Source organism: Bison bison, unplaced genomic scaffold, assembly GCF_000754665.1.
Source record: "Bison bison bison isolate TAMUID 2011002044 unplaced genomic scaffold, Bison_UMD1.0 scf7180017864484, whole genome shotgun sequence".
Lineage (NCBI taxonomy): Eukaryota > Metazoa > Chordata > Mammalia > Artiodactyla > Bovidae > Bison > Bison bison.
Window position 1 is genome coordinate 6728142 of NW_011495044.1, and position 15875 is coordinate 6744016.

The 15875-nt window shown below is 45.8% G+C and overlaps 1 protein-coding gene across 2 annotated transcripts in view; it reads left to right on the plus strand.

Annotated features, from left to right (window-relative positions):
• Positions 1-14242, plus strand: part of MTF1 (metal-regulatory transcription factor 1) — a 40587-nt gene extending 26345 nt beyond the window's left edge. The window contains exons 8-11 of one of the 2 annotated variants that reach the window (XM_010862769.1): positions 6383-6479; positions 7207-7802; positions 11374-11437; positions 12617-14242. In XM_010862769.1, the coding sequence (XP_010861071.1) occupies positions 6383-6479; positions 7207-7802; positions 11374-11437; positions 12617-13047 (1188 nt within the window). In that variant the 3' untranslated portion in view covers positions 13048-14242. The remainder of the gene's footprint in view (positions 1-6382; positions 6480-7206; positions 7803-11373; positions 11438-12616) is intronic. The other variant, XM_010862770.1, reaches the window with a different exon arrangement.
• Positions 14243-15875: the final 1633 nt, after the last annotated feature.

Consider the following 15875-nt stretch of genomic DNA (forward strand, 5'->3'; position numbering starts at 1 on the left):
AAAAAGCACTTTGTATGATTGTTTGGCATATTCACATTTCAGAGCTGATGCTCTAAGAGTACTGGGCCAAGATTGCCCTCTAAACCACACGGGGTAAGATTTCTGGGCATAATGTCTCCTTAATATCAGAGATCATGGGAAATGGTTGAGGTATCCACTCCCTGACTGGGACTTGACACATGACTGAGGAGCTTTCTGGAGCCCTGAGGTCACTAGGTGAGGAACCACATGAGGGGACATTGAGAACTTGTGAAAAAGGAAAGCATTTTCTATCCATAATTTACAACAGCAAGAGAGAGCCCTGTTTTTCTCCCCTGGGATCAAATTATATGTTGTGTCCTTGTCTTCCAGCATTTAGTCTTTCAGACTAAGACCAAAGTTCCTTGAATAGGATGGATTTTGCCTTGCCTGCTTTAAAAGAAATGATAATGAGTTAAAATTAAATGATATATTTTTATGAGATCATCATTTTCCAGGTTCCTGGGCAGCCTACATGTTTCTGTGTGTCCTGGGTGTGAATTTGGGCTGAAGCTCTGAGGAACGGCCCACTGGGCCTGTTGGCCCCTGAGCCTCAGGATCCATCCTGTTCCCAAACAGCTCAGTGTTCTCATGTCTCTTGCTCCAGGCCACAGAGGCTCAACCTGTTCTTCACTCCTAACTTGAGGGGGTGGTTCCAGCTCGCTCTGCCCCCAGGGTTATTGCCCTGAAGCCTGGCAGTGGCTGAGTCAGTCCCTTTGGCACTTACCTTTTTTAATTAAAAAAAAAACCAACCTGTTTATGGAGGTATAATATACATACAGAAAAGTACACCTGTCATAAATGTACAGCTTGATGAGTCATCACAGTTCATCATATTCCTGTAACTGTCGCAGGAGGGAAAGTGTGGGGACAAGAGGATGGTCACATCTGAGTCCCCTGGACGGCCACCAAGTGTAGGTCCTTGGCTTTGTGCAGGAAGGAATTCAGGAGTGAGCCATAGTAGAGTGAAAGAAGGGCTCTTCAGGGAGCAAACTCTTGAGGGAGTACTCAAGAGTGTGGACCATCTCGGAAGGCAAGAGAGGCCCAAGAGGCAGCAGGGTATTGGGCTGTCCGAATTTATAGGGGTGGTAATTACATAGGCTAATGAGTAGGAGGAGTATTCCAGCTATCTTGGGGAAAGGGTGGGGATTTCCAGGAATTGGGCCACTGCCCACTGTTTGACCTTTATGGAAGACAACTCATGGCCATTTTGGACCTAGTTATTTGTAATCACTTTATGCTGTGTCCTCAGGCCATGCCACTGGGCTTCCCTGGTGGCTCAGCAGGGAAGAATCTGCCTGGGAATGCAGGAGACACAGGTCCCATCCCTGGGTCAGGAAGATCCTCTGGAGAAGGAAATGACAACCCACTCCAGTATTCTTGCCTGGGAAATCCCATGGACAGAGGAGCCTGGTGGGCTACAGTTCCACGGGATCGCAAAAGAGTCGGACACAACTGAGCGACTAAACAACAACAGGCCATGCCATTCTTTTAAAGGTTGTGCCCTGCCCCTTCCTGTGTCATAACCAGCATGCAAATCAACAAGTACAACATTCCCAATACCCTAGAAACCCCCATCAGGTCCCTTAACAGCCGTTACCTCTTCCTAAGGATAACCACTATCCTGGCTTCTCACAACCTAAGATGAATTTTGCCTGTTTTTATGTTTTCTATAATTTGAATGTGGCCTATACTCGTTAGTCCTGGCTTCTTTCTTGCAACATTTTGTTTGAGGAATTAACCCATGTTATTGCATAAAATAATATATAGATTATTTGTTCTCATTGTTGAACAGTTACTCAGTTTCAGTTCAGTCACTCAGTTGTGTCCGACTTTTTGCGACCCCATGAACCACAGCACGCCAGGCCTCCCTGTCCATCACCAACTCCTGAAGTTCACCCAAACCCATGTCCATTGTGTCGGTGATGCCATCCAACCATCTCATCCTCTGTTGTCCCCTTCTCCTCCTGCCCTCAATCTTTCCCAGCATCAGGGTCTTTTCCAATGAGTCAGCTCTTCTCATCAGGTGGCCAAAGTATTGGAGTTTCAGCTTCAGCATCAGTCCTTCCAATGAACACCCAGGACTGATCTCCTTTAGTATGGACTGGTTGGACCTCCTTGCGGTCCAAGGGACTCTCGAGTCTTCTCCAACACCACAGTTCAAAAGCATCAATTCTTCAGCACTCAGCTTTCTTCACAGTCCAACTCTCACATCCATACATGACCACTGGAAAAACCATAGCCTTGACTAGACGGACCTTTGTTGACAAAGTAATGTCTCTGCTTTTTAATATGCTAGGTTGGTCAAAACTTTCCTTCTAAGGAGTAAGTGTCTTTTAATTTCATGGCTGCAATCACCATCTGCAGTGATTTTGGAGCCCAAAATAAATTTTAGAGCCACTATTTCCACTGTTTCCCCATCTATCTGCCATGAAGTAATGGGACCAGATGCCATGATCTTAGTTTTCTGAATGTTGAGCTTTTCTTTTTCACTCTCCTCTTTCACTTTCATCAAGAGCCTCTTTAGTTCTTCTTTACTTTCTGCCATAAGAGTTGTGTCATCTGCATATCTGAGGTTATTGATATTTCTCCCGGCAATCTTGATTCCAGCTTGTGCTTCCTCCAGCCCAGCATTTCTCATGATGTACTCTGCATAGAAGTTAAATAAGCAGGGTGACAATATACCGCCTTAATGTACTCCTTTTCCTACTTGGAACCAGTCTGTGGTTCCATGTTCAGTTCTAACTGTTGCTTCCTGACCTACATACAGGTTTCTCAAGAGGCAGGTCAGGTGGTCTGGGATTCCCATCTCTTGAGGAATTTTCCACAGTTTATTGTGATCCACACAGTCAAAGGCTTTGGCATAGTCAATAAAGGAGAGATAGATGTTTTTCTGTAACTGTCTTGCTTTTTTGATGATCCAGCAGATGTTGGCAATTTGATCTCTGGTTCCTCTGCCTTTTCTAAAACCAGCTTGAATACCTGGAAGTTCATGGTTCATGTATTGCTGAAGCCTGGCTTGGAGAATTTTGAGCATTACTTTACTAGCATGTGAGATGAGTGCAATTGTGCGGTAGTTTGAGCATTCTTTGGCATTGCCTTTCTTTGGGATTGGAATGAAAACTGACCTTTTCCAGTCCTGTGGACACTGCTGAGTTTTCCAAATTTGCTGGCATATTGAGTGCAGCACTTTCACAGCATCATCTTTCAGGATTTGAAATAGCTCAACTGGAATTCCATCACCTCCACTAGCTTTGTTCATAGTGATGCTTCCTAAGGCCCATTTGACTTCACACTCCAGAATGTCTGGCTCTAGGTGAGTGATCACACCATTGTGATTATTTGGGTCGTGAAGATCTTTTTTGTACAGTTCTTCTGTGTATTCTTGCCACCTCTTAATATCTTCTGCTTCTGTTAGGTCCATACCATTTCTGTCCTTTATCGAGCCCATCTTTGCCTGAAATGTTCCCTTGATATCTCTAATTTTCTTGAAGAGATCTCTAGTCTTTCCCATTCTATTGTTTTCCTCTATTTCTTTGCACTGATCGCTGAGGAAGGCTTTCTTATCTCTCCTTGCTGTTCGGGTGTTTGCTATGACCAGTGTATTCTCTTGGCAGAACTCTATTAGCCTTTACCTTGCTTCTTTCTGTACTCCCAGGTCAAATTTGCCTGTTACTCCAGGTGTTTCTTGACTTCCTACCTTTGCATTCCAGTCCCCCATAAGACATCTTTTTGGGGTGTTAGTTCCAGAAGGTCTTGTAGGTCTTCATAGAACTGTTAAACTTCAGCTTCTTCAGCATTACTGGTTGGGGCACAGACTTGGATTACCATGATATTGAATGCTTTGCCTTGGGAACGAACAGAGATCATTCTGTCCTTTTTGAGATAGTATCCAAGTACTGCATTTTGGACTCTTTTGTTGATTATGATGGCTACTCCATTTCTGCTAAGGGATTCCCGCCCACAGTAGTAGATATACTGGTCATCTGGGTTAAATTCACCCATTCCAGTCCATCTTAGTTGGCTGATTCCTAGAATGTCGATGTTCACTCTTGTCATCTCCTGTTTGACCACTTCCAATTTGCCTTGATTCATGGACCTAGCATTCCAGGTTCCTATGCAATTTTGCTTTTTACAGCATCGAACCTTGCTTTCATCACCAGGCCCATCCACAACTGGGTGTTGTTTTGCTTTGGCTCCATCCCTTTATTCTTTCTGGAGTTACTTCTCCACTGATCTCCAGTAGCATATTGGGCACCTACCGACCTGGGGAGTTCATCTTTCAGTGTCCTATCTTTTTGCCTTTTCATACTGTTCATGGGGTTCTCAAGGCAAGAATACTAAAGTGGTTTGCCATTCCCTTCTCCAGTGGACCACATTCTGTCAGACCTCTCCACCATGACCCGTCTGTCTTGGGTGGCCCCACACGGCATGGCTTAGTTTCACTGAGTTAGACAAGGCTGTGGTTCGTGTGATCAGATTGGCTAGTTGTCTGTGATTGTGGTTTCAGTCTGTCTGCCCTCTGATGCCCTCTCTCAGCACCTACCATCTTACTTGGGTTTCTCTTACCTTGGATGTGGGGTATGTCTTTACGGCTGCTCCAGCAAAGCGCCTGAACAGTTATTACACTAAATGAATATAAGAGTATGTTCTGTCTCCTGCCCTTGGGCATTTGGAAAGTTTCTAGTTTGGAGCTGTTACAGTAGTACTGCTGTGAAAATTCTTGTACATCATCTTCTGAAGTCACAGACTCATTCCTTTTAAACAGTGTTATTCCTGTAATGATTCATAAACAAGTAGAACAACAAAAAAAATAACAACCATGAAGAAGTTGCAAAGCTTGCGGCTTAGTGGCAAGTTGTTAGCTCACTATGTTTCAAACTGGATGGTGCATCTATATTGGGTTATGAAATAGTGGGTTATAATCAACATTTTGAGAACAGCAATAGAATAGAAAATAGAGAAGACATTGCAGATCATAAGGACAGGCTCTGTTTCATAGACTTTTGTTTCAGTTATACATTCATATGTATGTAATATATTTTATAAATTATATATAATATATATTATTATATATACCCACTTTAGTATTCTCGGGCTTCCCTGGTAGCTCAGATGGTAAAGAATCCTCCTGCAATGCTTGAGACCTGGGTTCGATCCCTGGTTTGGGAAGAGCCCCTGGAGAAGGGAATGGCAACCCACTCCAGTATTCTGGCCTGGAGAATTCCATGGACAGAGGAGCCTGGCAGGCTACAGTCCATGGGGTAGCAAAGAGTCGGACACGACTGAGTGACTTTCACTTTCATAAATTATTATAAATTATATAATTTCCTACTTTGTGTCATGATGAAAGGTTTCAAGGCATTTTCTTGGCCTGTGATTCCTCACTCCCTCTGGACTAGAGGCTGGAAGCCTTACATAGGTTTCTGCCTTCGTGTTACAAAGAATACGAACAAACATTTTGGCCAGCCCTATATCACACTGGCCATCAGCGTCACTGAACTTCTTGGAATCTTGCTTTTGTCACTCTTGCTCTCCAGAACGCAGAGTGGAGGTGGACCGAAAGAATTACTGTTCTCCCCTTCCCTTAAATAAACTAAAGGGAAGCCTAGAGGTGGTCATTTCATTTGGTGCCTGGCAGGAGTCAAGCCCTCAGGAATCTAGGTGTTTTGGTTTTTCATAGCTTTTCAAAATGCCTCTGACCTTTTCTTAACTGTAAGTTAGAACGAAACTGGAACGCCAGTGGTGAGGATAAGGCCGTTATAATTGTCTGTTATTAGGTTTCTTTATATTGTTTGATTCAGCACCATGGGTACATATTAGAATATTATAGATGTTGTATAATAACCTTGAAAGATATTCACAATACATTATTATTATTACATGAGAAAAGCAAGTTCCGAGTAATAGATATTATACAACCCCACTTTCATGTAGGATTTTATCTTTCAGAGCAGGGATCAGCAAACTATTTTTTTGTAAAGGGCCAGATAGATGATTTCAGCTTTGTGGCCATACATTCTCGGCATAACTCCTCAGCTCTGCCATTGCAGTGCAGAAGCTATAGAGAGAATTCAAAAGTGAGCCAGAGTGCCTATTCCAGTATAGCTTTATCTGCAGAAACAAGCATTCAGCCAGCAAGTCAGTTTGTCAACTCCAGCTTCAGAGTGTTTGAAGACCCAGATCTTCAGTGTCTGAGGCTTAGGGAAAAGAGAAGTGTCTGAGGCTTTCACCTTAGGAAGAGAGAAGTTAGAAACAGAAGCATAGCCAAAGATCATTCTCGTCCTGCTGCTCTGTGCTGCCTCGTGCTGCAGACCTGCTTCTGGATGTGCGCCTCATACATTTGTCTCTGTCTCTGACACAGGGCCAGAACCTCAGCACTCTCTCACCAGCAATCATTTTTGGACCAATGTTCCAGAAGTCAGATGACCCGGCAATTCAGGAAGATCCTCAACAGACAGGTTTGTTGCACAGACTCTCTTCCCCCTCAGATCTCTGCACTGGGAAGGAGAATTCACACTTGTTGACACGGTAGATGTCAAGCACAGTGATATATTTCAGGTCCTTTGAATGAAGTGTACTTACATTGAGGGATCAGAGAAGGATGGGCTTTTTAGCTCAATTCCATTTTTTTCTTTCCCCTGCTTCCCTCATCAAGGGTTTCCTTGAGGATCTACTTTTCCTGGACCCTCAAATGAAGAACGTCCCCTTTTCCAAAAGTTTTCGTTGACTTCAAAAAGTGAGAGGAGTCGTGAGCACTTTCTTCTGATGTGACACCCCATTCATGAGTGGGTAGAATCCACAAACCAAACTTCAGATATGTAGATCAGATTGTGTTTAAATGAAAATATGTCCCTGAAGCTTCACAGTAGTTAGAAAGTGTGTTCAGTGGTCATATGCCAAGAAAAGAAGGTCTAATCTCTTTTCCACAAAAGCCACAGGACACATATTTTTTATGGTTAGGTCCATACTAGGTCTATATGTTTAGAAAGTGAGGTTGAAGGTAAAGCCTGGTACTTTGACCAGAGGGGTCATTAGATGAAAAGCAGAGAGCCAGCCTGTCAGCAGTGAAGGAATCAGCTCTAACAGACTTCAGCTGTCTTTGGTGTGGCCCGTAGAGACTGTGTTTTTGTGGCTTATATAAGGGTTGGAATGTGTATCTATATTTCTATTTCTTTTTCTTGCCAGCTGCCTTGATTGAAAGTTTTAATGGTGATGCGGAGTCAGTCAGTGATGTTCCGCCATCCACAAGACATTCAGCATCTTTATCTCTTCCACTTATACTGCAGCCTGGCATCTCCGAGCCACCCCAGCCTCTACTACCAGCCTCAGCACCATCTGCTCCTCTGCCTGCTCCCTCCCTAGGAACTGGTTCCCAGCAAGCTGCATTTGGCAACCCCCCTGCTCTCTTACAACCTCCAGAAGTGCCTGTTGCCCACAGCACGCAGTTTGCTGCTAATCATCAAGAGTTTCTTCCGCACCTCCAGGCACCGCAGCCCATCGTACCAGGACTCTCTGTTGTTGCTGGGGCCTTGGCGTCAGCAGCGGCAGTGGCATCAGCCATGGCAGCACCACCCCAACCACAAAGTACTACTGAGCCCCTGCCAGCCATGGTCCAGACTCTGCCCCTGGATGCCAACTCTGTCCTAACCAGTAATCCCACTATAACCATCACCCCGACTCCCAGCGCGGCTATCCTGCAGCCCAGCCTGGTCATGGGAGAGCAGAACTTACAGTGGCTACTGAATGGTGCCACCAGCACACCGCAGGCTCAAGAGCAAATTGTAAGTATGAGGTGGAAAGGGACCCAGTGGGCGAAGTGTATGGGTGGGTGACGTGTTCAGAGGCCTTTACGTCAAAAAAGGAAAACGGCTGTCATTTCTACCCCGAAACACATCATTCTACCAGCCCCATGATCAAGCAGCGTAAATCCCGGGATGTTGTGGTCAATACCTATAATAGAGGGCCAGAGAAACAATTTTCAGATTTACCTAGGTATTTCAGCTGTGGTCTGATTCTGTCAGCTCTGACAGGAGAGCCCGAGAACGTTCTCCAAGGCAGAGTCCAGCCTAGGCTGAGGGACTGATGGGACCTCATCAGATGGAAACAGACCACAGTGGCCAAGTCAGAAGTAATCCGTGCTCCCAGAATCCATCGTAGAGCCATTTTCTACCCAAGTGTGTGGTCTCAATGGCTAAGGACGTGATGTGGTTGTTCAGCTGAGTATATTTTGAGGGCCTGCTGTATACCAGATACCACACAGGATACTCTTGGAAATCTGGAAAAATGAAAAAAAAACATGATTTCTTTTTGATAAAAACTTATATTCTAGTTAAAGAGGCTAAAATGCCTAAAAGAAAGTTAATGCTACCAGTAGATAAAGTGTCAAATAATAAAAATAATGGTAATAAAAAATAACAATGGCTGTGACCTTTGGAGCCCTTACTGTATGTCTGGGCTTCCTGTGCTAACTAAGCACCTATTGAAATTGAGGATCTAACGTGCCAATCATTACCTTAGGGACCTTATTTTTAGATTATATATATTTTTTAGGTTTTATCAAACAAATAGTAAGAACTTCCATACACTTCCTGCTCCCTGCCCACCCCCAGCCTAGTTTCCCTCATTTTTAACAGCTTGTATCAATGTGGTACTGTTATTGTAAGTAAATTAATATTGATAAATGATTATTAACATCTGTATATGTTTGTATCTCTACAAACATATAGATGTCACCCCGCCATGTTAAGTATTTTAATCACAGCAATCCTAGGAAGTAGATATGATGTTATCAATGGAGAGCTGAGACCCAGAGAAGTTAAGTGACTAGTCCAAGGTCACACAGCTTATAAATGGCAAAGCCTAGGCAGACCAGTCCCAGAATCCATGCTCCTGATTGCTGCCTTGTGCTGCCAGATGAGGGGTTCAGAGACTAAGGGCTTGCTGGGTGGCCATACGCGCCAGGTGAGCCTTCTTGAGGTGTGAGCAGGAATTAAGTGGAGGAAAGGCTGCACTGAGCAGGAGTAGGTCTGGGTGGATGTATGATGCTGCCAAACAAACCGGAAAGGCAGGTTGGAGCTAAATGGCAAGAGCACTCAAGTTCCATAAATGGGATGGGCGCCACCACCTCTGGAGGCACCCTGGTTCCAGTTTCAGATGGCCAGAGTCCTTAGAACGGCCTCTTCAGCATTGTGATCCAACCTGCCTCCAGGTGGTTGGGTTTTTTGGTTGTTACTATTGTTTTCATTATTTAAAATTATTTTCAGGGACTTCTCAGGCAGTCCAGTGGTGAAGGCTCCGCACTTTCACTGCAGAGGGCAGCCCCTGGTTGGGGAACTAAGATCTCGCATGCTACACGACACGGCCAAAAAAAATTTTTTTTTCCCATTATTTGTACTGTTCTTTATTTGCAGATGGCTGTATACAGAAAATGATCCTACTATCTCATTTATGATCATGGCATTTTTTTTTTCTATTTTCTTCCAGTTTTATTGAGATACAATTGATAGATAGCAGAGTATAAGTTTGAGGCGTACAGCATAATAATCTGACACACGTTTAGTGAGCATCCATTATCACATGATAGATACAAAGTTAAAGATACAGGAAAAAATGTCTGAGTGTGAGAACTTCAGGGTTCACTGCTTAAGGAGCTTTCGTATATCACATACAGCAGTGTTAATCGTGTCCATCACATTGTGCCTTGTGCCCCTCGTACGTGATCTCTTAACTGGAGGTCTGGCTCTTCACTGCTTTCATCCAACTCCCCATCTCCTCACCCGGCCCCTGCCTCCTGTAAGCACAAAACTGATCTTTCAGTGAGTCTGTTTGTTTTGAAGTACAATGGACCTGCCTCTGTTCCTGTTAGACAACGCAGTGATATTTCTGTACATTTCAAAGTGATCACCGTGATAAGTCTAGTCACCATATGTGACACCACCACACATGTCACCATCCAAAGGTTTACATACTTACTGCCTATATTCCCCACACTGTACCTTTCATACCCATGACGTGTGTGTTTTGCAACTGGCCTTTTGCAGTTTTTACTCCCCCTCGCCTGTTTCTCTCCTCCCCTCTGGCAACCACGTGCATCCATGGTTTCTTTATCTCCTTTTTCTGGATCTGTGCTGCCCTGGGGAATTGCATGGAACAGCTTATTATTTTTCCACCCAGTTCATTTTCATGTGGGCTTCCCTGGTGGCTCAGACAGTAAAGAATCCGCCTGCAATGTGGGAGACCTGGATTTGATCCCTAGGTTGGGAAGATCCCCTGCAGAAAGGCATGGCAACCCACTCCAGTATTCTTGCCTGGAGAATCCCCATGGACAGAGGCTACAGTCCATAGGGTCTCAAAGAGTGGGACATGACTGAAGTGACTAAGCACATGTTCACTTTCATGTATTTGTATGTGAGTCTCATTCCTCCATAATTGTTTCAGAATGTCTTCCCCTATAACTTGCGTTCATATTCCTCCTAGACTCATCCTAGAGGCACTTTTTATTTTCCTTAAAAGGACGAAAGATAAAGCCCTTTTTAATATGACTTGGAGAAAGCAAAAACCCTATAGCCAGTTGAATAGGAAGTGTACTAAAGTGAGGGGTGGTTTCTGGGCACAACTTGATGGTCCTACTTAGTAATCATATGTACAGCTAGTATTTGCTGAATCCCCATGGTATGCCCCAGGCTTCATATGCATCATCTCATTTCATCCTTTTGGGGCCTTTGGGAGAGTCTTTGGGTTGTCATCCCAGTTTTTACAGGTGAGGAAACCAAGACTAAGAGGTTAAATTACTTTCCTGACATCAAAAACTAATAAGGGACCAAGCTTGAACTTGAATCCTCGTGAGGCTAAGTCCAGGGCTCACCCTTGAGCACCATCCTGTGCAGCTTACACCATACTGCCTAGGGCCTTCATAGGTCTTCTGCCTATGAGAGGAAGTCTTGGCCTGTCCTTAGCATGCAGCTTAGTCCTCAAGGGGTAAAAAGAACTTCGGGAGTCAGCAGGGAGTAGAGAACTTAGAGGGGAAACTAGCCCTCAGGCTCCCCCTGAGAAGACCGTCCACTTGAGAAAAGCAACCTTGGAGGAGCCTTTGTGCACATAGAACCTACTGGATTAAGCAGCTGGGAGACAGCCAAGGAGTAGGGGACAAAGACGGCTACATTGTTAGCACTGAATGTCCAGCAGTGTGGTGACCTCATGTCAGAGCACAAACAAAACATCGCTCAGTGCAAAAATCCTGAACACTGAGGGTTTTCTGTCCTCATGGATGACTGTTACAAGTGGGGAGGTGTCATGTCCTTGGGGATCTATCATATTTGAGTAGCCATAAATGTGATTTTTTTTTCCCCCCAGCAGCAAGCATCTAAAGTTGAGAAGGTGTTTTTTACCACTGCAGTACCAGTGGCCAGTAGCACAGGTACGTAATTCTGTGTTAGCTGTAAATGGAAGTCAACTCTCTGGGCCCCCTGAGGCACAGTTAGTTAATCTTGCTTTGCCCTGGATTTTAATTTCTTTTAAATTACATTTTAATTTCTTTTAAATTACATTTATCATGTATTATCTTTCTGTTAGAGTATTTCATATTCTTAAAGCTATTGAAAGTTACTGCACTTATAGCATAAATACCACATTTAACATTCTTTAACTAGTAATGGTTCTTTCCCTTTTACATGTAGCCTTTAATATAGCCAGAACAAAGTCTGAATCACAGTTAATGCTAAAGAGAGAAGTTATTAATTCACTGGACTCTTTTCTAATTACAGTAATGAAGAAATAGCATCTGGGTCAGAAACTCCTATAAAGCTAAAGGGTCCTTTTTCTCAAACTCTTTTCTTTTATACATTAGAAAACTTAGGCTCTGAAAGATGAAACGAGTCCCCCAAAGGCATCAGTGAGTTTGTGGCAACGCCAAAGCATTCGTTCTCAGACAGGCCTTGCCCCCAACCTGTTCTCTTGCCCCGTGGTCTCTAGCTCTTTTGAGACACACAAAGCCTGTCTAAGTTCAGAGTGTGCTTGTGCACAACAGACATAGGAAAAAGAGGAGGAATGTGTGCACAAATGTGTCAGAGACCATGGCTGCAAAGTCAGAGCCTCTGGGGCAGGCAGGGCTAAATGGTACAGTGCCCTCTGCACACGACAGTGCCCTGGGGCCAGCCCTGAGGTATAAGCCTGCTGCAAACACTGCCTGGAGGCATTGGGAGAGGAGGGGAATGAACTCAGAGATGAGTTAAGTTCTCCAGAAGAATTGAGGCAGAAGGACGAGCTGTTGAGCCCAGAGCTTTGAAGAACGTGCAGAGAGGCGTCCACTGTGGCTGGCATGGTGGGTGCCTGGGAGAGCGGCCAGAGATGAAGCTAGGAGAATAGGGTGCATTTAGATGTGTGGCTTTTCTGTCTTGGAGGGGATGGGGAGTGTCAGAGGCTTTTTGAGGAAGAACGCGGTCCAATTTAATGCAGAACAAAACCTGGAGCGTGGCATCCAACCCTTCCCATCGTTCTGCCTCCACGGTGCTCAGCTAGTCTCACACCCTCCTGTCCTCTTGCCCTTGCCCTTGCCCTGCGGCTACTTGAAGAGCAGTCTCTCTCGCCTCTCTCGCAGGGAGCGCTGTACAGCAGATTGGCCTCAGTGTTCCTGTGATCATCATCAAACAAGAGGAGGCCTGTCAGTGTCAGTGCGCGTGCCGGGACTCTGCCAAGGAGCGGGCGGCCAGCAGGAGGAAGGGCTGTCCTTCCCCGCCCCCTCCCACGCTGAGCGCCCAGCCTCCTGACGGGCCCAGCCTGAAGCTGCCACCACAGACTTTCTCCCCACCCCCGATCCCCCTGTCATCCTCTTCCACTGCCGCCTCCTCCTGTGAGCAAAGCAGACAGGCGGTGACTCCTTCAGACCCGCAGACAGAGCCACTCCGTGCCATAGATATGTCAGAGTTTCTGTCCCTCCAGAGCCTGGACACCACTTCCAATCTGATTCCCATTGAAGCACTACTGCAGGAAGAGGAAGAGATGGGCCTGACCAGCAGTTTCTCCAAGTGAAAGGCCCGCATGTGCTCCCCTCCTGGAACAGGCCGAGCAGGAAGCAGGAGGTGTGTGATGCGTAACATCGTGGGGGTCAGCAATTTGAAGGATGAAGAAATCTACTGTTTGTAATCCTCACCTTTCAGACGTATTTTCTTTATTCGAATCCCAGGAGCATCCATTTTTAATGAACTGATCTTTGGAAAAAACAAAAACACAAAAAAAGGCTAAGTTATAAATGAACTGTTTGGCTGCACTGTATGTCACTTTTGCTTATTGTCATGTGAACTTGGAAATTAAGGTTACTCGTATGCATAAAAATTCTAAATGAAAGGGTGTGGTTTCCATCAATCTGATGCTGCCCATCTCTTGCACTGGGGTCTTTGTAGTTGGGCAGTGGAGTTCAGTGTGTTGGATGTTGCGATGCCCTGTGAGTCTTTTGAGGCTGAAGCTTGCTTGCAAGGCCAGACCCTCACTCCATCCAAGAGGCATGTGGCAAAGGCAGGTCAGACAGCCGTGAGCTGGACAGGGATCGGGCGAGGCGGTTTTGTGGTCTGTGCTTGGTGATGGTGGAGCTGAGGGTGACTATGGCTGATGTCACCCTGCAGCCAGCAGCATCACAAACGGGCATCCAAAATCCTGGGCCGAGGCTGTGGGGACTGTCCGCTTCCTCCGGAGCCCTAGCAAGTTGTTGACTGCTCTCTGTCTGTCCCTGACACCTGTGCGGAGCAGGCTCTATCAACGTGATCATACTGTTTGCTCTGGGTTCTCGCTTCTCTCTCTGCTGGTTGCCAGGGCTTGCAGATCACAGTAATGAATTTTTCTTGGGGATCATCCCTGTTTTGTCCTAGAGTGGACATGTGGTTTATGGCCAGTTGCTGGCTGGTGGTCTGCCTTCCTTGAATGGTATCTTCTTCCTCGGAGCAGAAGAGCTGCATTTTGCTGATCAGGAGAAGGTGCGGCTTGATGGGAGTGATGTTCGGTTGGCATGTCATCGGCAGGCCAGGTATCCTGGTCTTGGGTTCCAGCCAGGCTTTTGGTTGCCCCCCCCTCCCCCCATCTCTGCCTCTCACCGCTCTGGATTTTGCATACAGCCTAGTACAGTGCAAAGAAGGATGTGACTTGCTCAGCTTAGTCATATGATTTCTAAACAGAAAAAAGAAAAAAAAAAAAACACAAAGCGATGATCTTCTACTCAGGGTAAAACAAAAAATTCCCCTTCCACCAAAAAGCCTGAAATGTTGCAATAAGTTATCTCATTTGGAATGTTTCATTAAGTTGTGTTATAGGGAAAAAAATTTTTTTATTTGTGTATAGAATTATATCCATCTCTCTGCCTTTGGCTCCGAGTCAGTCATTGCCTCTTAAAACATAAAATACAATCCACACTAAAATGGAAAGTTTCTCTTAACTGGCTATATTAATGTAGTCACGAGTGCTCCCCACACTCACTGAACTCAGAAACTAGGTATGGCCCAAGGTCTAACGAGGCCTCTGCCTCCCAAGGGCCTCGTCCCTGCCTTGAGCAAGCAGTAGGGTGCCACACACAGGGCTGCCCTATTGAGTCAGCGACGTTGGGCAGAAAGCAGCCGTGATTTCGCCTTCCTGTTTCACTCCCTAAGGTGACGAGATCTGCATTTGTCACTCTCCTGTTCCCTGCACCATTACTCAGGGCCAGCCAAGACAGTATCTAGAGTAATCATTTACCTGGGAGCCAGGGGCCCTGCTTTCAACAGGATGTTCAGGGACAGATTCGGATGAGAGGGCAGAGGTGGTAAATGTGACTGCCATGGAGAGAAGTGGGGTTTACTACAAGCAGCTAGTGGTTTCTCACTCCTGGGGTCTAGTCAGGAGAATCCGTTTCTTTTTTGACCCTTTGCATTCTCCTGTCCAAAAAACTGGTGGGTTCTGGGTGACCACTGACCTCAGCAGAAGTTGATAAGGCAGGAGGAACCTTCTGTTACCACAGTGGGTTCATCTCCCTGGAAAACAGCTGCTGAGTATGGGTTGTCCTTGGCTGTCGCTCAGCCTTGAGCTTGTGGGAAGCTTTGCGGTAGGTCCCTGGCTGTTTTCTCTACACCTTCTGAGAGACAGCAGCACAGTGGGGTCCCAAGACACCTCCCCATGCGCGCACCCTAGGCTCACCTGAGATGTGGCTCCTGGGAGCTGAGGTGGAAAACAGGAGCCCGGTGAAGGCCGTCGGAAGTGCCCATGGTTGAAATATTGCTTCCCCACTGCTGTGCTTGTGTTGGGTCTGCTTGGGTCAGTGACTTTTCTGCTCTCCTAAGGTTGAGGGTGGTGAAGAAGCAGAGTTTTAGGCTGACAGATTTTTCTAGTTGAAGTATCTGCCTTTTGAGGGCGACTGATTACAGGGGGGCTTTTGAAAACATCAGGGATATGCTTAAAATGCTAGTGAGTGGTTGTGAAGAGCAGGTTTACTCCACAGGGTAGACAGTCTCATTTCCTTCCTCTTCTCGCACTCTTCCCCACCCTACCTACCCGCTTCTATCAGCCTGGTCTCTAGTGCCAAGGGCCTTGGAGAAGAGAGGGCCACTGAAAATGGAGCCACAAAGAGCCTTCATGAAGAGTGGTTTTCAAACCCAGGAACGATTCTAGGGTGAAGCTAGGGAAGGTGTGCAGACTTCCAGCAGGTAAAATCACGCCTTTTTTCTTCCCACGGTAACCTTAATCAAACCCCCCTTAGACTGAGACTTTCTGCTCCCACTGGCATCTCCAGTTAGACTGCCCCTTTATAGGGTGCTAGTCAGCCTGAGGAATTTGGGGATTTGTGGGCTTGGCAGGTGGCCGCAAACTTTGGCTGGCACCACCAAATTGCCTTAGTGAAT